At 38.5% G+C, this 24,671-nt stretch overlaps 1 protein-coding gene across 5 annotated transcripts in view; it reads left to right on the plus strand.

Annotated features, from left to right (window-relative positions):
* The window catches only part of IQCH (IQ motif containing H), a 122,364-nt gene that overhangs the window by 24,313 nt on the left and 73,380 nt on the right, over window positions 1–24,671 (plus strand). For all 5 annotated transcript variants that reach the window (XM_075006475.1, XM_075006478.1, XM_075006476.1 and 2 more), the window contains 8 exons: window positions 751–862; window positions 2,265–2,393; window positions 4,050–4,207; window positions 5,263–5,814; window positions 6,445–6,511; window positions 15,031–15,114; window positions 17,669–17,844; window positions 22,073–22,345. In XM_075006475.1, coding sequence (XP_074862576.1) covers window positions 751–862; window positions 2,265–2,393; window positions 4,050–4,207; window positions 5,263–5,814; window positions 6,445–6,511; window positions 15,031–15,114; window positions 17,669–17,844; window positions 22,073–22,345 — 1,551 coding nt within the window. The remainder of the gene's footprint in view (window positions 1–750; window positions 863–2,264; window positions 2,394–4,049; window positions 4,208–5,262; window positions 5,815–6,444; window positions 6,512–15,030; window positions 15,115–17,668; window positions 17,845–22,072; window positions 22,346–24,671) is intronic.

The following is a 24,671-nucleotide window of genomic DNA, read 5'->3' on the forward strand; positions in this document are numbered from 1 at the left end:
ATGCTAATCATAATAGCTGTAATCTCGTTGCCATATGAGCATTATGTGTATGTGAGCATGGAGTCCTCACACCAGCATTTAGATGAGGCAGGTTTTAGCAGGTACCCTTAGATTCCGTCATTCTACAGCAGTTAATGCTCACTGCTTAAGTGGGTCTGTGCCATGAAAACTTACCATCAAAGAAATCATTTTGTTAGTCATTTAAGTGCTACATTTCTGCTGCTTTGTTTTATTGGAACACAGGCTAACATGGCTGCCTCACTATTGCTTACAAATGGTTACATATACTATGTAATATACTGTATGTGAATATGCATAGGGTCTATTTGCATATTTCCAACTACTGTCTTCTGCTCCCTTTCCTTTCCAGTACCTGGCATGTGTACATGTTGCCAGTATTCAAAGCCTGCTCTGTCAAGAGATACTATGTTTGGAAAATAGTCATTAAAATTGAGCAAAGTCCTTGCAGTTTTTTATTAACTAGTACACTGACTTTGTATAGCAGAAATTGGAAGATGTTGATTGGATTTAATTAACTTTATTTTAAATTACATACACTAATGACAGTAGACAATAGTGCAGCATGTTCATAAGCAGTAAAATCAGTGCCCGTACTGTTACATTATTAAACCTTAATGAAACTGTTCATAGCAGAAATTGTATTTATTATTTAGCTTTATGCAAATAGAGCTGAGTTCGTTGCAAAGCCAGGAATAGCGTTTGTTAAAGGAGCATTCTGTCTGTTCGTAGGTATGCACTCAGAAGATCGTGAAAGGTCCTACAGTTGGTAACCTCTTCTCGTTGCCTGCTTCTCATCAAATGGCTGCTCCCTTACCTATGTTAGAAAGAGATGCAAGGAAAGGTCAGTCACAGATGCCTACTGCTATTGTTTGTAAGGTGGACAAGATGAAATGGTGAGTTCTATGGAGGCAGTGTTGTCTTCTGGGAGTTAAGACCTCATGGAGAGAGCCTTGTGCAAGCTGCTTAGTGTCTCTGAGCCTCAGCTTCTCCATTTTCCAGATCGGCACAGTAATATTTGCTACATAGGACTATTTTCAGACTATTATTTAATATGAGTAATGTGCATTGAGATTCTTTCATAAGAGAACTGAAAGACATTATCATCGTCAGTAAAGGGTGAGGGTCAACTCAAGGTTGCTCATCCAAGGAATGGGTATTAGGGATGTTAACAGTTAACTGGTAAGTTTCACCCTAAACATATGAGGCTTACCAGTTACAATTAAACAGTGGGAACTGGAGCAGCACCCTGCCTGCAGCAGATGGAGGAGCACTCCAATCTGGCCAGAGTAGCCTTACCTGTGGTGGTGGCCCCAGGAGCGAGAGTGGCCCTACTGCCTGCATGCCTTTTTCCACTACCCTATTTAATTGGTTGACCAGTTAAAGTTAACATTTAACTGTTTAACTGATTAAATAGGATTTTATATCCCGAATGGGTATATGAGAAAAGAGCTTGCCAGTTGTTGCCTTGAGGCACAGCTGTTTTAGTCTGTTCCAGGCGCCCCCAAAACCAACAGCATTTATTATCAGCTGCTCTCTGAAGCTTCGGAAAGTGAGTTAAAAAGATGTGGTTGGTATATTTAGCACATGCTTTCTGTAAGCCAGTGATCCACTTCTTGCACAGGGTTCTGTTGCTCTTCTGGAAAGAAAAATCCGTGAAGGCTGCTTTTCGTGTGGTGGTACCAAGATCAAAATAATGAATGCCTGTTTCTTTAAATATTCAAAAGAGCCTGAAGTTGGCCTGGGATTGTAACTGGAGCTGCATTTGGATTATATTTAGAGACTGGATCAAATAATCTGTAACAATTATATAACCACAATTACAGTGCAATTGTCACATCTTTCTTTGCAGTAGTTCTACTGCACGTACCTCAAGCTTTCCATTTCACAAACATATATTTCCTGTTTATAATACTTCCCCAGAAGAGTATATTTAGTTTGTATATAACTCTTCGGCTAAGTTGACTTCCTTGGATTTATCATAAAGAGAACAACATTGCTTCTCTAGTTCCAAGAGGTTCGAGGAAGAATTCATTAAAACAAACGAAAAAGCATGTCTTGATCTCCATGGAATTTGTTTCTTATAATTATTATTTGACAACATCTTGTCTTTGAGTGGTGAAAGAATAGGTACAAGGCCTGTTAAGAGGGTGGAACATTTTTCTTTAGGTAACTTGAGATATTCCAGGTAACTTTATTACTCAAGAAATTAAATGTAGAATACTAAATGTTTTTTCATTTTCTAGGCATTTTGAATCTAATTGAGCGAAGGCTAATCCCCCCAGCAGCAAAGATCACACTTGAATCACCTCCTGTTTTACCCAAAGCAGCTCCTCTCCATGAATTTCACAAACAGCACAAGAAGCCCGTTGTAGGTAAGGATAAAGGGTTGATAATGCTGATCAATTAAATTCTGAATTGTGCCTTCTGTTCCCCAGGCTCTTGTTTTCTTATGAGTGCTACTGAGGCAGTGAACTCAGGGTCTAGTTTTAAAGGTATATAGGCATCTAACAGTGCAGATCAGCATCTATGGGGATTTTTAAAAAAATACAGCACCCAGCTTCCCTAGGTTTTGATAAGGGACCAAATCCAGGCTACTTGTCCAATATGTGGATAAATTGGAAAGGAGCTAGTACTTGCAGGGGAATTCTACTCCACTGTGTAATGCAGAAATTCATGTTGTACGTGCAGAATTTCCTTTTTTCCCCATAAAAATGGGCTGCGGTGCTGGTGGCTGCCACTACGGGCCACTGGATCTGGCCAGAGCCCAACTTGCAAATACAAGACAAGGCTGGGAGCAGAGAGAGAGGACTAGAGGGTTACCAGCAGCTGCAGTTCCCAGCATGCCCTGAAGGAAGGAGTCAGCAGTGCACAGGAAACAGCATGTAAGCCTAGGAGCCAGTGTCAGGGTGTTTCTTCCTCTGGATCCCTGTGCTTTCAGGGAACAGATAGCAGGTGTGAGTGTCTGGGCTTGGGAGGGACTTTGCAACTGGCTGTGGGGAGGGGTTGCAGGTGAGTTTCTGGGCCCAACAGTAGAGGTTGTAAAGTATGTGGGTTTGGGAGGGACCATGCAACTGGCCACTGGGGGGGGGGGATGGGAATGAATGTCTGCCCCCTCGGCCCCCGCGAGGCTCTTTGGGGGTGGGGGGCTGAGAACCAGGAACTGGGTTGTCATATGGGGTTTCTTTAACTTTCTACTCATGTGGGAATTTTTGTGTTTGTCTGTATTGTTAGAGACCTACTTGCTGCAGATATTTCAAAATTCATCACCAAAATAATTGAAAGTTCTGTAATTACATAGTCTTATTTTGACATCAAATTAGCAGCGTCTAATGTAGACCTGGCCTCAACTAGAAGAAAATTAGAGAGTTACTCAGAGGAGTCCTACCAAAGGACACCAGACCTGAAATGTGGAATACAGAATCTGCTTAAATCTAGAATTCTCTGCTGTGGAAGTCCTCATGAAAAGACTGAGGTCTCTGTGGTAGACATGTGCAAGTCCACCAATGAAGCAGGCAGCAGTTGCTTTGGATTTGAAAGGCTTCACAATGGACGGATGTGACCAAAAAATGAAACAAAGGGCCATGAGTTGTCAACAAACTTTTCAGTAGGGTGTGATGTAATATACACTGTTTAAGTGCTTTAATATATTATGGAAAATGGATGTACTGCTGGCTGGTACATTATCTTTAAAAATGTACATTAAAAATTGCTATGGTTTTCTGTAACCTGATCCCAGTATCTGTGACAGCAAATCTGTGATTTGTCTTTCAGTCTGGTAGGCTTTTGATAGGGTTTGATGACAAAGTTATATCATTAGTACTTTTCATCAAAAGTGTAACTTTTGGAAATGGCAACCTATTTGGACATGAAAGTAAATACAATAGCTTTCAGTAGTTCAAATTGCACTTTATTTTTATTGTATAGTATTTCTGGTTAGCAATACAACTTTGTATTGCACTATTCTGTTGGTACAGGAGGGATTGGTGGTAAGGCAGACTTTGGAGGTACAGACATCTCCATCTTTACAGATTCACAAGGTCCTGAAGACTCCTATTCCTCAAACAAAGGTAGCATTGCTCCGCCTCCATCCAGCAGCTCCATGACATCAGCGAAGAAATCAAAGAGAGTAAGGACACAACAAGCTCAAGGGCTGGAGTTGGTAAATTGCCCTTCCCCTCAGCCAAAGGTATTTAGGCTTTGATGACAATAACCTTTTGCTCAGGTAGATTTTCAGTACTGTCTTCATCAAAGTTTGTTTCAGACATGATCATGCACCACTGAATCAGGCCATTCAAGCCTAATCCAAAACCAACTGAAGTAAATACAAGGACTTCTACTATTGCCAGTTTGCTAACGTCTGTCCTAAAATTCTTGCATTGTTCCCATAGACAAATAGAATGGCTCACGTGCGACTATAGGAGAGTTTGAGCCGAAGTGATTGTCTTCAGTTATTATTTGAGGCTTGATGGTTGTTCTTGTCATCTGTGATGTTTCCTTCCCTTTACATGCACCTGAATTACAGTGTTACATACCAAACAGGGCTTGGAGTTTTTGCTTGACCTTTTAAGATGTTTGTGCTGATCTATGCTGTGGCCCAGTTGAGAAATGAAAAGGAAAAATAAAGCAAGCTTGGTGAATCAGGGTGAAAAACTAGATAATATGAATTAAAATAATATTGCAAAAATGTTCTTTGAAATAAATAAAGTTGGAGCAACAGCTAAAACTGGTTAACTCTCCAGTGAAGACAAAAGTTCTGGTAGTTTTCAGAAGTAGTGAGTCTTGAGAGATAAGAGAGCTGTCCCTGGCAAATGTGTCGGAAAGGATGTTATCCATTTGCTCAGGATTGTTGGGTGTCGTATGAATGAGGTAACAATGTTGGAAGGCTGTTGTCAGATAAATCGTATAGCAGCTAGATTGTGGGATTAGCTAACCATCAAAGTTACCGCAGAGCTTTATTTTATATATGATGTAGTTCCCCTGAGCACCTAATACATTTCTATAAAATTGTTAAGAGCTTTGAGTGACCCCTCAGGTACTTTTCTGGTAATTAGTTTTAAGGTATATATGGGCCAACCTTTGTTCTTATGATATGTATATGTTAAGTCAATATGAGGAGTACATTTCTGGATCTACAATTTTCCATAGTTCTGTGGTAAGTGATAAAATGGTAGTATGTCTTATCTACTAATTTAAAAGTAGCAGCAATTACTGTTAATCTGTGGCTTCACTCTCTCTCCACAGAGTCCACACATGATGCCACCTCAGCCCTTACAGGATACATTTTTGGATCATGATATAACTATTTGCAATGGCACTATCAATCATAAAGCTCCAGACTTCCTAGCATTCAAACAGCACTATTGCTTATCCTGGGGAAGTATTCTTTCTTTCTTGGAACATGTTGAGAAGCTTCTGAAGGACTATGCCGTACCATTGGCGATAATAAAGAGTAAGAACTTGATGGAGCTCATATCGGACTTTGAACTTCACCAGAGGCCAACCAGAGATGACCTTCTGTCAGTGATAAAGAACCGAACAACTGTGAAAAGGATCTTAAATCAGCCTGGCCAGAGATACAAGGGACAGCATGGTACTGAAATGGCTGCCACAAAGATTCAGGCAACATGGAGGTGCTATAAGGCCAGAAAAGCCTACATCCATTACAGGCAGCAGCAGTGGGCATCAGGTGTGATTGCCATTTCTTGGCTCTTGCATAATCACCTGGCACGTGTAAAAAAGACCCTGAAGGAATCACGTCAGAAACACCTGGAGAATTTTTACATCAGGGCCAAGGTGTGCGGTACTGCCAGCTGCTACAGCAGCACTTCTTTTCTCAACATCTCTTGCTTGAGTAATCACCATAAGCTGTTTCCATTTTTTTCTCTTTAACCATACACTTGTCCAAGCATCATATTTCATCCTCCATCAGGGATTCAGCCGTTGTGGCCACAGAATCTGTTGCAATTTTTCCATGGAAAATGTCCTTTCACGCTGACTTTGGTAGTTCTGTCAGAAAATCAATGTTGTAACTGCATTACCATAGCTCCCTTATATATACCTTGTGGCAGTAAATTGGCTGGAAAAAAATCCCTCTATTGTCTACGTTGCTGTCACCACTTTGTCAGAAAGTATTTAAGTTTGTAGACAGCCTTTTAATTAGTGCTCACAATTTCATTTATGTTTGCTTTCTTTTTTTTCATTCATATTCTGTTAATTAAGTGAGCAGCCTCTAATCTTCCCCTGCCAGTAGCTTCATGTAGCCACCTAATTAAATTAATTGGGGAAGATGTTTTAAGTATGTAATTAAATCAATTAATATAATTTATGCCTGGCTAAACTGTACAGTGGAAAAACAGCTGAAGTTTGACTAGATGAATCCACTACAGCTTCCTGTCACTGATCAATGCTCTTCTTGATTTTTAGCATCTGGCAGCCAACTGGAATCGCATCAGGACCTCCAGGAGGACTATTATCCATATCCCATCATTAGGTATAACACTTTTGCCTGCAAATCTATCAGCAACCTCTATTACCCACCACATTATGACTCCTTGATTGAGTTCAAGGAAGGCCCCTTGTTTTATTCAAATTGGTCTCGGCAGGAAAATGTTCTCAACATGATGAGAGTAATAACACAGGGCCCTCGCTCGAAACGGCGTTTAATTTGGGGATTAAGCAAATAAAGTCATTATGTGGAGGCCGCTATTCAGTGGAGAGGTGATTTGCTGTAATTCGCTTTCATCTGTATGAAATGAACTAAAAAGTTGTATTTTTTCCCCCCTGAAATAACACATAATGTTTTCAGTCGTCTTTAATGATAGGAGGATGTGTGCCTGTGTGTGTTGTTGCTGTTACAGCAATAAGCCGGGGTATTGCTTGTACACTGATTTTAATCAAATGTGCAGTCAAAATGATAAGCTACATTCTCTGAAATTATTTAGTTCTAATTACGAGCAGATGGGATGCTTTATTTGCACCTAGGGCGCCTGAGCAAAAGGAAATGCTGTGTGAACAAGAATAATTAAGAAGTTGAATAGTGTTTTTTGCGCTTAAATAATCTGCAGTTTCATGTTAATTAGCACTAATGTAATTATTTAATTACATTTATGAATTGGGGAACTTAAAAGCTGTTTTCTGCAAAGCAGTGGCCAAGTGGAGTTGTTTAGAAATTACAGAATATGATTTCTTGGGAATTTCCAAAATGCACCAATAATCTCTTAAAACATGAATTGCTGTCAAAATGTTTGTGATTTGATTTATTTGCTTTGCTTTCATAGCAAATTAATTGACCTTAGAGAGTTAGGATTTTATGAATTGAACTGGCTTAGATTTGAATTAATGAAAACTGTGAATAAATTCTGTCTCTTATGTTTATGAAACATATATCCTTGGATTTTTATGAGAAGATAGTTTTGCAAATTATGTGAACATAAATTTATAGACTATGAACTGCTGTTTTAATTTTTGTATTGATATTAATTGTCATGTAAATTAATATGCCAGATTAAATAACACATCACTACTCTAATTTAAAACATTTAAAAATAATATTTAAATTCCAGTGGTTTTGAAACAGATGAAAATGGGAGTGGGAAGGGGGCCAATTATAGAAGAAAAATAATTGGTAATTATATCTGTAAACTCAAATGCCATTGTTATTGCTAAACAACAAATGGTTTTCAAGTTGTTTTCAAAACTTTGATATAATAAACATAGATAAATATTAAAAGCTCTTTTTTTTAACATGAAATGTTCCTAATACTCAAATGATCCTGTTACCTTCCAGCAAAATGTACAGATATAATTGAAAATATTTAAAACCTTTTGATGACTTGTTTAAGTAGGGAGTCAGTTTCATTTGGCATTTGACCTGGTGCCTAGCCCCTTATCCTGCAGCTTATTGTACGCATCAGTTTGCATGCATGTGAGAAGTTATAGGTTTCAGGGTCTCGACAGGACTCTCCTCTCTTTAACAAAAATAAATTGGCTGTGTTAGGTATATCTGATTATGAATTCAAATTTTTTTAGAAAATTACCAGGTGTGTATATAACTATCAAAGGAAAGAAATAGTAAGATGTCAATCAAAATGGGGATTTTTAAGGTATTACAAGCCAAGCGTATTTATGTTTATTACAGTAAATACATGCAATTGCATTGAGAGGCCAATTACAGAATTCAGGCTTTTTAGATATATTTCAGATTCTTGTAAGTATTTTGTCCCTATTGAAAATCTACATAGAAGCTTTGTGGTTTTTTTTCCTTTAGAAGAGATTCAGAATGAAAACAGACTTTTTTAAAAGTTGAGCTGCATAAATATAAAAGACGATAGCTGGAATCTGACCAGATTAACACTAACAGAGTTTGAACATAGCCCACATTTTCAAAACTGAAAACATGAAGGCTTTTCAGTTTTATGAACCAGTCCCTTTCAAGTATATGAAGTGGGAACTACCTGAAATTTTAAAATATTCTTCTCTGCATGGGTTTTATTTTTCAAAGATGTTTTCATTAGATTTTTTACCCACCACTAAGGCATTTCCACTTATTGTCATTGTAATTTATCAGAAGATCTTCTCTGATTGTTGTTTTGCTCTGACAATGCCGGTTTTGAAAAATACTGCTAATTACTTGTAGCCAAGATACCAAAACAATTCCTTCTTTTTTTTTTTTCCTGAATAATTGAGCATTGGAATAAATAGGCTTGATTACATGTTTACATAAGAGACTGTGGTACTCTTTGAACACAGAATATGCATTGCATAATCAGAGGATATAAACATATCTATAAAACATAATGACCCTACTCAACACTATTTACAGAAAACGCCAAATGACTTCAACAGGAATTTTCTCAAAGGAATTGCATCATACCCACATAAAATATATTGAGATAACTATATAGCTGGGACACAAGTGCTTAGCACGAAGAACTGCATGTCTGACAATGTCTTCTTCACCAACAATATTTTTCCTTTGCACTATAGTTAGTTAAGACTGGAGGGCTAAATTCTGGCCCTCTTGAATTCCAATTGATTTCACTGTAGCCAAAATTTCACCTGTATGTCAAAGCTTGAATCTCTTCTTACACAGCTGGAACACCACTAAAATCAGGCCCCATTCCTAACAGTGAATTTCTCTGTATTTTTCAGTTTGAAGAAAATTTTAGATTATTACACATACACTTGCTCTGAACATAACTAAGGAAAATGAGGTGATTAGTTAAAGAGACACTGTGAAGTTAAAAATAATAGTTCTGTAAGGAACAAATTTCTATATTCATTTCACTAATGACAAAGTCTTGTTTTGTTAAGATTGGATTTTAAAAAATTTAATCTAATTTTCTTTATTTAAACAGTTTGTTACTTTTTGCTTTTTTCTTATATAGTGAAAACAGGCTAGTCAGATTCACTTTTGAGTGTAGTAATTTTCTAGTCAATTTCACTTACAAATTCTAATGCTTAATTCCAGTGTTGCAATATTTCAGTTGCAAATACTGTAGGAGAAAGGTTAGTATTATTATATAACTTTTAATTGGATTGTTTTTAAATTATAGATCTTTCCCGTAACCGTTTTTGCCAAAATTAAATTTGGGGCCAAATATGACCTGATTTTAGGTCAAATTCCATTCACACTTTCACAGATGTAAAATTTATTTAATACATATTCCAAGTAAAAAACATTAATAGACTGTAAAAATCCACTGAGAATTATCATTTTCCTTAAATTAACATGTAAATATTTAAAAATATATATATAATTGCAATAAGATATTCTAGTTCTTGAATTATGCTTTATCTTATTACAAGCAGAGCCTCTTATTACTACACAGTCACTGTGGCATTATTTGCTAATAAAATTACTGCTCCACTCAATAACATTGCTCTGCAGAAACTTTGCATAATATATGGTTATAGTAGTTTTCTCCTCTGTTCCTTCTCTTCCTCCCCCACTCACATTACCTCCTCCCCATTTAAACGAGTACTTCAAAGTAAATATGCCAAGTATATTGGGCAAATCAGAGGGATGTTTTAGCGCACGTGCTCAATATATTTAACATCTTCAGCTGGTTAAATTCCAGCTTTCTTTTTTCTCTCTTCCCTCATTTACCCCAGTGTAAATTGGGAGTAGCTCCATTGACATGACTGGAGAGATATTGTGGTGAAGCTGGTATTAGAGATGCAGACCCTTGGGGTTTTTTGGTACCATGACCAGTCATTGCCCTTGAAAATCCACAGCTAAGAGATGAACGTTTTCTGTAGTCTGGCTCAATCATTGGCACATCGTGGCTGATTGATGCTGGAAGTGAGTGAAAGGGCATATCACCATGCTCTGATACACTGCAGGTTTGGGAGTCCAAAGTATCAACACGTTGTTTTCATCTCCAGTTGGAAGCATTATCTACCCAGGTTGTCAACCCAAAGTTGTGACTCAGAAGAGGATCTAGGTCCGAATTATGGCTTGAGTTCATAGTCACAGATTCTGTAGTTGCAAAATTGCTTGAACATTTCAGACCTTTTCAAGCCAAACCCAGCTGCCCAAAGTATGAGGAAGACCTAAATCAAATGCATAGCTGCACCTATCAGAAGTGGAAGTACCCAATTAAGTTACAAGGCACTGATTGCAAATGTAAGATTAATTTACATATACTGACTGTGGCTGTTCTAAAAGATGACAATGATCAATTGTTCTCTATTTCCAGGCTTGGTGACAGGCTTTGCTGGGCCCTGGGCAATGCGTGTGGAGGGGCTTGGCTCTGGATTCCCAGAAGGGCTGGGACCTCAGGTGGAAGGGCGAGGATAGGGGCAGCTAGCTCTCAGCGCTGCCTGAACCATGCCACATCTCCCACAGCCAGCCCTCAGCACTGCCCCAGAGCAAAATGCATGGGGCTTTGGTAGTGATTTAAAAGGCCCAGGTCTCTGTCTGCCACTGCTGCTGCAATAGTGGGGCCCTTTTAAATCACCAGGCCCCCGGGCAACTGTTCACCACCACCCCGGTTGGCAGCCCTGTCTGTTTCCATTGAAAGTTGGACAGCAAATAATGGGCTTAATCTGCAGCAAGAGAGTTAGGCTAGATATTGTAGATAACTTTCTTACTGCAGGTTGAACCTCCCTAATCCAGCACTCTCTCTATCCAGCAACACCTGTAAATCCAGCATGATTTTAGTTAGCCAGATATCACCTTATGCTGGGTGTGACCAAGTTTCCTGTGATCCACAAACTTTGTTTCCAGCCACCAGTCCTGGCACACAGTGTTCTGTGCTGTTATTTAGCTGTAATTTACCTCTAAATGTCTTCTAAGAGCCCAAGATTACATAAAGAAAGTTGTGCATTGGAATTCATATTCAAATTTGACACATTAACACTTGGTATGAACAGAGACACCAATTACCTCATGCATTACAAGGACTGCTTCCCTTTCTTTGAGGCCCATAATTATCTCAGGCAGGACACTTAACATACCCTGCGCCAAGCCCCCTCCTTCATCCCTATGTACTTGCTTTGTCAATTTTTATTACAATTTTTTTTGGACCTCTGTACTTATAAATGTCAATCTGTATTGGAGATGAGATTGATCTGATGAAGTGGGTCTGTCCCACAAAAGCTCTTCACCAAACAAATCATTTTGTTAGTCTTTAAGTGCTACACTTCTGCTGTTTTGTTGGAGTACAGACTAACACAGCTACCTCTCTGTTACTATTCCAAGAGTCCAGTAAGTAGTGGGAGTGTTGGTAATGCTGCTAGACAATATTGATCTCCTCTGGTTTGGCAAATTCTCTAGTTCAGCCCTGCTCAGTTCCTGAGGGTGCCGGACTAGAGAAGTTCAACCTGTAGAAGTTTAGTTGAACTCTGGGATAGGCTTCCAAGGGAGGCTGTGAAATCCTCATCACTGACAGTTTTTAAGACCAGGTTGGATGAACACCAGTTCAGGGATGGGCTAGGTGTGCATGGTTCTGCCGCAGTACAAGGGCTGGACTTGGTGACTTCCTTAGGTCTGTCCAGCACTACAGTTCTACAATTCTGTGAAGCTACAGCAGGTAGAACAGAAAGAAGCTTTAATGAGTAGTACTGGCTCACCTGCCAGCATGTGTGACAGCAGGATTTACCAGTGGTGTAGTGCATGCTGGTTGCACGATGGGAGACAGTGGAATTTTGCCATTAACTTCAATGGAATAAAGATTTCACACAATGAATTTGTGACTTGACATATGTCCTTTGTATTTAGGTAGACAATTTTAGAAAGTTACGTAGTGTAGCTGATACTGTGCATTTGCAGATCTACAGCTATATAAAAGTTATTGACATTTGGTCTATAGCTAACATTAAATAGTCACCAATTAAAAATAATTATGAATTTTCAAAATGGCAAAATTAAAGTTTTTCTGCCAAAATATATTCCCTAAATATTGAACTGCTAATGCCTGGAAACCAGTGGTTTGTTTCCTATATCTAAACTTTAGGAATTATTAAGCACCGCAGTAGGTGGATTAGAAATGTGAAAGTGTGTCAGGTATTTGGATTTTCATCCCTATTCAACCACTGATGTAGTGTTGTATGATATGGGCAAATTATTTGATTGATCTATGCCTCAGTTTTCTCATTATGGCCCATGGGTGGTAAAATTTAATTTTTCATGAGATTGAGGCCAAGATTTTCAGGAGCATCCACTAATTTTGAGTGCCTCATTTGAGACTGACATTGAGCAGTAGTGCCCATTCATAACTGTGGTTTAAATTAATGGCCGTGGTAGATACTCGGGATCATTCAAAATGAAGCTTTGTGTGCCTCAAGTTGAGGCACCAGAAATTAGCAATTGCCTTTGAAATTTATAGGCTAAATATTCTTAGAATTTGATTTCTCAGTGTTTCCTTTGGGGCATTGCTTCTGTAGATCATGGCATGTGTGTAGAGCGGCACTGACATACAAATTGAGAATGCTGCTGGTTACTCATGACTAATTTTCTGATTAAAAATAAATTCCTTATCAAAAGGTGCAATAACAGTACCCTGTGCAAATCTATTAAGGCTCTTATCTTGCCAATATTTAATATTTCAGTATTTAAGCAGCTTTTAGTCATACCAGATGGTTAGCCATGTGCGAATGTATGGAAAACAGTCACATCTTAATGTTACCAGATCTTGTTAACAGACCACTTAAGAGTATACATCAAACACAGGGTATTAGGCTACACATCCTATTGATTTAATGACAACTCTCTGTCTATTAGCAATTGATCTAATGTTTTTATTAGAATATTTTTTCTAGTGGGTTCAATTAGGATTAGCTACATTTTAAAATCTACACAAGTGGAGATTATAGTCACCATAAACATCATTTAGAGGCACCCTTTAGAAAGTGAGCATGTGAACAGTCAGGTATCTGTCCTTCAAATAGCTAATCCTAGCCCAGACAGACTGTTAGTCATCTGTATGCTACGTCCTCTGCAACAATGTGATTAGATGTCAGTGAGATTATATTCTGGGTGTCTTTTTGTTAATACGTCATTTTCGTTGCCTTTTATTTTTGTTTAAAGGAATATGTGCTGCTGGACTGGACTGCTTGAGCAGATGGGATCCTTACTTAATTGCGAAGGAAATTACTTTTCTCTACTTTTCAAAAAAAAAAAATGCACAAGCCCAAATTAAATACACACATGCATATGCTTTCGAGGTTGTAAAGCTCTACAAGTTTTAATACTGAAGTCCTTATTTATGCATAGGCATGATGCTATGCCTGTGCATTAATAGAAATGGCAAATTACATTCATGCATATGATGTCATGTTTAATGCATAAAACACACTTCTTTCAGAATGCCTCTACCCTGGGAAGTGTTAACAAACAAGCAGATTGAAAAACTTTCATAGCAACTTTTCTGAGAGAGTGCCAAAATGTGACCTTTTGACTTCTACGTCCAGTCCGAGAGTCAGTGATACTTTTTAAAGTCACTAATAGTTCTACTTACAATAGCTTCATTAATAGATAAGATGCGAAGCTTTACTGTTTAGGTGGTAGTTGGTGGTAGCATTCACTGCTCTTTTGTTAATCCACAGGTGGCACGGCTTTGAGCAAGCTCCCAGCTGCATGCGGGAGGAGGAGTGGGGCTGAGCTCCCGCCTCCTATGCTTATGAAAATCTGCTTGCATGTCACTCTTGGCGCCTGTGCCAAGGGCTGCTGACCCCTGTTTTATAGGAATTCCAGATTTGAGATGCTAAATACCTTACTTCAGTTGTTTCTAAAAAATATAGTTACATTAGAGGGTGGCCTGAGGATATTTTAGGTGCAACAACTTAAGAGGCTAGAAGTGCAAATTTATAATTTCCTGAAAATTGGCATAGCATAAAAAATAGCATTTTCCATAGGGTTTCTGCTACTAGTAGAAATAACTGCTTTTATTTATTTATGGTTCCTCCTATTTGGTGCATGTATTTTCTTTAGTGCTCAGTACCAGCAAATCCTTGTTTCAATGTGTTTAGCCTAAGTCTGGCTGTCAGTTAAGAATGAATCTGATATAATATTATAAAATATTGCATAGGAGCAGTGCCTTCTAAAACCCAATAAACTTACCCATCTGGAATCTGAGCAGACTGCACTTCTCACAATGCATTAAACTTTCATCCTTGCATGTCACAAATCCTCAGTGTGCCTCCATGATCCTGGTACTGGGAGTTTTACTGCATTAGTAAAAGAAGAAATAATAATAATAAAATAGATTGAAACTTGTAGTAGCAGAATCAGCTTCTTGGCTTGCATTTTATTGGCCTAATTTTCCTCTCAGTTATATGGACGGCAGGTTTGTTTTTAATTTGAACAGGAGCAGAATTGTGCTCTGCATTTGTATTTCAGAATAGTTATTGAAGATAAGGATTTAATTCTTATGGGTACAATAATGATAAAATACATTTTTAAATAATGACTTTCAAAGGAAAAACGTGATTAGCTTATTTAAAATCTGATCTCTTTGAAACATACCTGAAGGGTTTTATTAATACGTGCTGTTATTTTCTTTTTAGGCTATTCCCAGAGTATTCGTGAGGCTGCTCCTGATTTTGCTCTTCAGCAGAACTTACAGATGGGGAGGTTGTGTGACATACTAGGTATAGTAAGAGCAGTCATCTGCCTACATCTTTGTTGTTGTTTTTCTCTCATTTCTAAGGGAAAGTGCGTGGATGAGGAGGACTTTCTTGCTGTAGTAATCTTGAATGCAGAGATCATTGAATTTCAAAAGCACTTTTCAGTACTTGATCATCCTTTATGACACTTGCTGCCCTTGGAGATGTTCATAAGGGGAACATGCTTGTTATTTGTGATTCTGCAGTATGGTAAGATGATCTGATTCTGAACGGTGCTGAGCATTTCTCAGCAGACTGAGAAGCTTTAGCACTCCACAGAGCTGGCTAATAAATAGGCAGCTCCAGTTATGTGTTCGGAATCATGTGAGGAGAGAAGATATGCTGGGAAAGAGTAACCCTTTCTTTAAACCTTTTTTTTAAATTAGCAAATGACACAAGAAACATAGATTTGAAAGTTTTTCCCAGCATGACAGTTCTCCTTTAAGCAAAGCAATGAATGATATTAATCTGTCAATAACCAACTTTGCTGGCTCCCTGGAATGACATACTTTACATGATTCATATATATTTCAGTGTCATTATTATTTCATAAATGCCATTTAGTAACTTTGTAACAAAAATGTTAGATCCAGAAATTTACAGTTTTCTAAAATAATAACATTATTGCCTTTATATATTATCTAGGCAATATACTATACAAGATATTAATGTTGTTTCTCCATAGTACAGCTGGTTTTTATTTTGGAGGGTTGTTTTCCTGATAGATTTGTTACATCTACGTTGATGTTTGCCCTGTCATTTTTAATATGCTGTATCGGAGTCAGCCTTGATGAGCAAATGGTTTCTTCTCACGTTCATATCTTTGAATGTGAAATTTGCATTTTGAGTCAGAGAATTTTGCACCTGGTGATAAATAACCTAGAAATAAACCCTAAGAATTTCAATGGAAGACAGTGAGAGAAATTTTAATTTTTTTCTCTTTTTCTCCATTGTGCGCATTTAACAGCACTTTGTGTGCGCTCTGTGGTCTGCATGAATGTGTTTACCAGAAACAACAGCAGTAAAGCTGAGACTGAAAGTGAATAAGCACTAGACAGTGGTGTACACAGAGGAAAAGGGGAGGGGATAAAGGAAGGTGGTCTTGAGAATGTTGGATTATGTAGCTCATGCCCTCCTTATCCCTAAAAAGACCCCAAAAGATCCTGCTAGCCATTGCTGGGGTAATCCTAGCAGTTTTTAATTCAGCCTTACCCTGGGCAGGTAACTTTCTGACAGGGTATTGCATTATCATTAGCTATTTCATTGTCACAGCAAGGGTTTGTGTGTCCTGGCTGATAAATTTTCAAGAGAGACTGAAAGTGGTATTGAATATTGACCAAAGGCCAAATGGACTGTTATCTTCATTGTAATTACTTTTTGAAATTACGTGGTAATGAATTTTGAGCATTCTTACATATGTGCACAGTCAGAGCTTAGATTATTGGCTGGATCCTCAACTCGTGTCTTGGTACACCAGCTGAACACTGTGTGTGTATTTTTTACATGTCTTGGTTTCCATCACTGGCACACCAAAGCAAAGTCAGTGAGTGGACTATCCTACTTCAAGTCCTTTATGAGATTGGATTTTCCTTCTTACCCTATTTCCCCTATATTTGGTTGCTGCACCTTCTTACATTTCATCTTCCTGTAATAATAATCGTTATTAGCTCTTTTAGGGCTCAGTCCAACTCATGGTGAAGACAAGACAATTGACAATTTAATGGGAGTTGGATCAGACCTTGGTGGTGCTTTCTTCATTTATAGATCTCAAAGTGCTTTTCACAGCAGCATACTGTGTTGCTATTATGAGGCCTTCTAAGTCATCAATGTCTAGTATTGATGGTTTAGGAAAAAAATGCATTGGGTCAAATTTTCCAAAGTGGCGCATACTGTTATGTGGCAGTTTTTCATACCTAAATGTTTGGATATGCTGTCTTTCACACCAACTTGTTTTACATGCATAAACTCAGATTTGGTATTTAACAAGCCAATCTGCACACCCATGCTGCAGAACCTAATAATGCCATCATGCTGTGAACATTTACATGGACGTAAATAAGATGTATCTTATCGCTATGCATTTACATGGATGTAAATAGGATAAGAACAGGCCATGCATAATCCAAGCAGCGTAAGAAATTGCAGTTTCATCAGCTTTCTAGAATGATTAGCTCCCTTTTATAATTTACTGAATTAATGGGACACATGTTTAAAGCAATGCCTAGTTCCCATTGATGCTAATCTGAGTTGCACTGCTCAATCCCCCTGAAATGCTTTGGAAATTCTACTGCCAATGTGTTCTGCAGACTTAATTCTGAAAACTAGCCATTTCTTTGGATTACGGACCTGCCTCCAGAGAAATGCTAAAGTCCAGAAAAGCAGTTAAACCCATAAGATCTGGGAATTACAAATCTCATTTTCTTTCCATTATGCTTTTAAGGAAGCTGTTTGTTATCAAATGATCAGGAATCATCAGATATCAATTCACAATGACGTTTACCTTTCTATGGATAATGAACATTGTGCTCATTTGTTTTAGATGCCAACGTGGACGTCATCTACATCTGCCCCCTTCATCTAAGTGAGGAGTTACTGCAGTATTACAATAAACTCCTGGGTCTGCAGGCAGCTGTTAGATCTGGGAACCCTGAGGACATGGCTGACCTGCAGGACAGGTTCAAAATTCTCACCCCTGAAGCTATAAACAGCTTCCCTGTGAGTTTGTCTGCTAATTACTACAGCTTGAGGGATGCAGTAAAATTAAATTGGAAATTTTATAATGTGTAACGCTCCGGTACCCATCAGTGAAATATTATTGCAAGTTTAAGAGCTTTACTGATTAGACTACTAGTTAGATTGTTGGACATAAATATCCCAGTTTATTTTTATAGATTTAGTTGAGGTAGGCTGATCCCCATTGTCTGTAGCCCAGTATCCAAGCTAAATGTTTGTCTGGGACTTTGAATTTGGTAGATTTATAATGCTGACGAAAGTGTAACGATAAAAACATTTCTATTACTCAGACTTTAGATCCTTATTGCTGAACAGCCATTCATGTATTCATTCCTCATCAGTATTTAGTGCAATGAAATCCAGTTTAAAACTTTTTTTTAAGAATGTGGAACTTTAAATGTGTGTAATTTAGGTTATGTGGTAATGTTAGCTTTGAACTTGTTAGGTCAATTTTAAGCCTAGACTATGTGACATAATCTGAGAAGAGACTCAAACCTAAAGATTGAAGTTAATGCAGCACCATGAAATTAACATGCATGCAGAGTTGTCTTCTATTGTAAATTTTGAATTCACAGTAGCTTGGGTATTACTTGACTTAAATGATGTTTGGGATCCTGGCTAGATTTTAGGCTCCAAACACATGATGTTTTATTATGCAAGTATTTGCCCACTGATTTGACTGAAATCAATAATTCTCAGAATGGTTATGTGGCTCATGCCCCAGCCGGCAGCCCCAGCCTTGGGAATCCCGGCTGGGGGTGGAACTTGTTAGGGAAATTTGTGACTGTCCTGTAGATTTCGGGACATCTGGCAACCCTAATTTCAAAGGATAATAAAGCCTTATTTAGTAACAGAGAGATAGCCGTGCTAGTCTATATATTATTAAAATAAAAAAGCAGTCCAGTAGCACTTTAAAAACTAAGAAAATAATATATTAGGTGGTGAGCTTTCGTGGGACAGACCCATGGCAACATGTGAATGTGTTGGTTTTCAGCTTTCTTACTAGATCCCAAATCAGCAGAGTTTTTAAGCATGTTTTTAAATCCATTTCTGTTTGATCAGACACGTAGGTACATGCTTAACTTTAAGCATATGCCTACGGTTAAGCACATGTTGAAATGCTTTGCTGAATAGAGATGTACTACTGAATCAGGACTGTAATTGTGTCTGCTGTCTGCGGAAGTTGAGTCTTTGTCTTATGCAGAGGATGCCACACAGGTGGCATGTGACTAGGGCTCATCATCAGATTTGTCCTTTGATTGGACCATTACTTGCTGGTCTGGGCCAGATACTGATGGGGAGCGTAATACCAAGGCATGTCCCAGATAGCTGAGTGAATTACATAGGCTGGACTGGGCTTTTTTGTTTACTCTGAAGTTAGAGGGGGCGAAAAATAATTAGTCATGTTTCACATGTTTTTGCTGTCCTTCAGTGAGTCTGCCCAAATTCATCCTGATGTGAATGGGCACAATTCCTATACCAGAGTGCAGTATTTTTAAATCTGCCTGGGCAAGAGCCAAATTTGGCCCTTTATATGCTAAAGTAAAAAGATTTGGGTAATAAGTCCATGCCATGATTCAGGCATTGATTTTATTCTTGTTTTATTGCGTTCAACTTTGAAAATCAGCTATGATCATATGTGGGGTTTTTTATACAAAACTTTATCAGGGTGGACATCCAATTTTGTCCCCCATCAAAGTGCTGACATGCATGGTTCAGCTTAAAGGAGCTTCTGAAGAAAATTGTGCAAAGGATATTTTAAGAGTCTCCATGTTTAGAGCTGATACCATATGTTGAGGGTCTATGAAAAACACCACTTTGATGAATGTCAAATATTTTGAATATGAATTCTTTCAAGGAGCTTTTGGAAGGGTTATTGTAAGATATGTACAACATGTCTAAGAGGTCCTGCTGAATACCACTGTATTTTATGAGTATGGATGCTCCCTGAGGCAGGACATCAGTGACTTAAATAGTTGTGAGTTTAGTGAGCATTTTGCCTACGTAAATAGTACTGGATTAGACCTTTTTAGGTTTGTTGTGGGTACCTTTCTGTTAGTGAGATTAAAGCCTTTTCTCATGTACTTAAATTTACCCAGAAGTATCCTCAAAGTACCCGAGCATGGATTGCAATTAAGGAGCCTGGTCCCAGCTCTGGCAACACAAGGCAACCTTAATACTGACTTAACCCACTATCTCGGGATTCTGGTGCAGGGAAATCACTGGGTGGTGATAACTGCATAGCCAGTGCTGTGCCACCTCTGGTCCCAATCCTTTGCCTGGCAGGGGACAGAGCCTGAGAAAGAAGGGTGTAGGGTCCAAAAGACCTGGTGCTCTGGTGACCCCTGGTTGCTGGCATGAGCCTTTGGGGAATCACTGCATCCAGTTACAGTTTAAAGCATCCCTCAAATTGCTCTAAGTTGGGCTGTTCCTCAGTTGGCTCCAGACTCAGGTGGTTTTCAGAGTCTGCTGACCACTTTGAGTTGTCCGATGCCAAGCTGAGCTTGTCTGGACCCAAGGACCAAGCCTCGAAGGCCTTGGATCTAGTTGACACGTGATAATAAAACAAAAAGCCTTTTCTTCAACCTACTAGTGATTGTTTCTGTGCTATTCCCTGTTGGAATCCTGAGGATTCCTCATAGCCTCCTGCTTTTATGTCTCCTCCCCTCAGCACCTCAGGTCATGGCTGTCACATCACTATCTGAGGTGGAATGAACTAGATTTTACACCATGTGGCCTGCACTCCTTAATTAACTGTAGAAGCTGTTATTGAGAGACCCACAGCAAATCGTTTCCCTGAATCACCACTCCTGGCCCCAGGGAGCAAGTGACCGGGACTAGAAACTGAACCTGGGTCAATCAGGCTGGCTCTTCTCTCCTGGTTTCATGAACCCATGTCTCTGATTTATATCCCACACATCTCCAAATCATGGCTACCAACTTTACAGAGAGCTTTTGATGCTCCACATTGTTTCCCCATTTGCCTAGAGAGTTTACTTGTGAGTGACCTGAGGCATTCTTTTCCTTCACTTCCAGTGTGTGTGTGAGAATGGTACCTCCACACCATGCTCCCTACCCAGACTTTAAGTCCAAGATTTATACTTTTTTCCCCAGGCTTTAAAGCTTGCAGAACCTTGAAGGAAAATAGCCTTTAAATCCCCAGTCAAGAAGGCACTTAAACATATGCTAAAGTCCACTCCTATTAACAACAGTATTTAAGCATGTGTTGAAGAAATAAGAAAGATTCTCAGAACTGAGCCATAAACTGATGGATGAAATTTTATTGCAAAGAGCTCTTCCTTCCCCGTATGATTCTAGAACATTATCTTCATTCTTGTGTAGTAGCAATCTCTGACCTGCTAAATGTCTATTGCACTATTCTATGTAAAGCATCCATCACTATCTTACTCACATTCTGAATGTGATTTGATATTTCTACTGAAGTAACTTTTATGTTGCATAATTTGCAATGGATGCATAGGATTACTTGTAGCAAATATTCCAGAGACTCAGCTTTCCATGACTGATGATCATAGATTAATTTTACTTGACATGATGCCTCTCATGAGCAGCTGTCCAGAGCCAGACATTTTATTTTTAAAAAGAAATGAAAAACTGAAGCCTTAGTTTTTTTAAAATAAATCTATGCTTCCTCCTCTGCAGTCCAATTGACTGTAGCCATTAAAACTACAGTATAATGGAAATGTATATCCCTTGTAACGTAATGTGATCAATGAAAGGTTTGCTAAATCAAAATGTTTTACTCTCAGAGAATCACTTAAAACGCTGTTGCACTGTGTGAGGAAATATTTTCTCTACTACAGGGTTTTTTCTTCATTTTTTTGTATTGATTTTGTAGATGCTTTTAGAGTTAAACCATGCCAGAAGTGTTGCAGAGATGAATCACTATTATTCAAAGGCCACCAGCATCTCTGTCGACTGACAGAAGGATAATTCCGCGTGGATCAAATAAATACAGATGTGTAGTAATTAGTTCTATTCCCAGAGAGCCCATTTCCAACACACTAAAGATGTGAACGATTATGGAGCCTCACCCCAACAGCTTTTATCAATTTAAACTGCTAAGCTACAGGATAGGTCATAACCCAGCCTGCTATTAATAATGTATTTATTGTGTGCAACATTATAAATTAGGTTCATGGAATAAAAAAGAACACCTTTTAACAAGAATAATGTTATCTTTATACAGGGCCATCACATGTGCCTGGCCACTCATCTGAAGTACAGTCCCAAGACGATCAAAAGAATAAAAAATCTTATCCAAAGCAAAGATGCTTACATCGTTGGTGGACTTCCTCACAAAGATGATTTAGCAGTGGCTGACATGTTAAATGTGCCCATATTGGGCTCAGAGCCAGAAGTAGCTCATCTCTACAGAACGAAGTCGGGAAGCAAAAGAATATTTACTAGTGCTTGTGTGCCAACACCTCCTGGAGAATATGACATCTATAACTATCGACAGGTAAGCGGGAAATGGTTTGGGAAGTATTGCCTGTTGGGAAAGGGACAGTTTGTATGGCACATCAACAGATGCACGCGTATTGTGATTAGGTTGCGTGCAAACTTGTTGTCTTGATTCAAAAAATATCATATGTCTGTTGTTCCATGGATTAGAACATAAATTGGTTGGGATAAGTAGTTGGGATATGCATTTTGCCCCCTGGGTTTTATTTCTTTCTGCATTTGTGTTACCATTTAAATTAGCTTCTGTCTTGTTAACGAAAGGATTAAGGAAAAATAATTATTTCAGTGCTCTTGCCTTCCTCTAGAGTGGACACCATCTTTAAGTATCTGGTCCTTCCAGACAGCCATCATCAGAACATAGCACACGTGAAATCTTGGCCTCACCAAAGTCAGTGGGAGTTTTGCTATGGATTTACTGGAGCCATGATTTCACTCTATGTCTCCAAGAGGAAGCCACTTCAACAGAGTGTCCTATGCTGACTTCCACTGTGAAGTGAAGCAGTTATGTCAGAGGAGATTCCATTTCTTTAGGAAAAGGGGATGATCCAAACAGATGTCCACTAGGCAGATCTTCTGCCTGATTTTTTTCCCTCTCTTTAATGCATCAATTCGTTTCCAGATTCACTTACTGCCATGACAAAGCATAAAGTTTTGCCACATTCAGTACATCAATCATCTGTGCATGGTATGTGGAGCAAGGATTTTATATAATATGTTGAGTTTGTATATATTGATTCTGGACTCAGTACTGGGATACTATTTTTGACTGCACTTGGAGTTTGATAAATGTTTAAGAGGCCAAATAAGAACCAAGCTCAGCCAGTTTATGGTCTATAGACAAGCAATATAGGATAGTTAAGAGAGAGCTAATACATCAGCAGTTCTTCCAGACAGTGAGTTCTTGCTGTATGTGTTTGGTTCATCTTCTACATAAGGTTTGCATCCCAAAAAATACAATCCTAAAGCTACTTCTATGTTTAATGGGGTTATTTATAAGCTAAAATCCTCCCTATGTCATCTAAGATTCCCCCTACCAATTTCAACTTACCTTTTTCTGGTTCCATAGTGCATTCCAGTTGGGGTTTTATTCCAGGCTGGTTGGCCCATAAAAGCATTCCCTGCCTCTACCAGAGTAGCCCCCTTGTATATCATGATTTGGAGAGGTTCCCTATCACCATGTGTCGAATGCTGAGTTGTACTATTACCAGGTGCTGTGGGATACATGGAATAAGAGAGCAAGAGTAGGCACAATCCAGTTCAGCGTGATTATCCAGCTTATATTCAGCATATCATAAAAACACCACACAATTTTACTGTGGTGCATACTGCATCTAACTGACATGTATTAGGAAAAAGGGCCACACTTATGGCTTTGATGATTGAATCAGGTTAACACCTCCACCAAATTAAGACTCAAAGCAGTGGTGTGTTTTAGCAAACTGTGTAAGTGACAGTATATAATTAATGAAATTAAAACTATCACTCCTTGTAAGACAAGCAAAAGCTGAAAGTGCAACTTTTAGTCAAGTGTGGGAAATTATTATTTCAGGATCACTATCATAGGTAATTTATGTAGTTGGGATGTTTGTTCCGCTTTCTGCATGTTATTGCTAATCTGGATGCTCTGAACATTTTTTCAGTCCAGTAATATTTTGAAATTTCAATGTAGTGGTTCAACGCATATATTAAAAGCTGGTATGTATATTTTTAAAATCTCATTCTGATGCTGGGGTGGACTTTGATGCATGGATTCATTTTGAAAGACTGGAACAGACAAGCTGTGTGCAGTGCTCTCCAGATTTTGCTGGTGAGTGATTGATCAGTAGCTGAGGTAGAGCTAAGAAGCCTTGAAGGTACTGTCTTCCAAGTAGCCTTTCGAATGCCCTGTGGCCAATTTATCAAATATTACAGTGTCAGAATCAATTATCAGGAAAGATACCTCAAAAGAAATAGACATGGAACCCTCTATTGAGGACAATTGCTTTGGGTAACATGTACCTTAATTAAGAGGTCATGTCACTGACCCAAGTCTGAATTTGCTAAATGGAATTGTTATGATTGTTGCTAATACTACAATCACTGTTGTACACTGATGATAACACCATTTGGCTAATGGCTCAATAAGGCAATTTCCCTTTTTCAGTATTTCCTAATGAACTACTTATAATATTTAATCTAGTAGGAAGAGAGCCAGAGACATAAGCCCTTGTATTTGAAGCCTGGTCTGAGGTGAGACCTGCTTGCATAACTGGGAAAGAACAGGCCTGATACTGCAGAAGTACATGTTCTTGGAAAGTACAGAGTATACATGTAAGCATACCCTG

The sequence above is a fragment of the Carettochelys insculpta genome, chromosome 12 (assembly GCF_033958435.1).
Source record: "Carettochelys insculpta isolate YL-2023 chromosome 12, ASM3395843v1, whole genome shotgun sequence".
Lineage (NCBI taxonomy): Eukaryota > Metazoa > Chordata > Testudines > Carettochelyidae > Carettochelys > Carettochelys insculpta.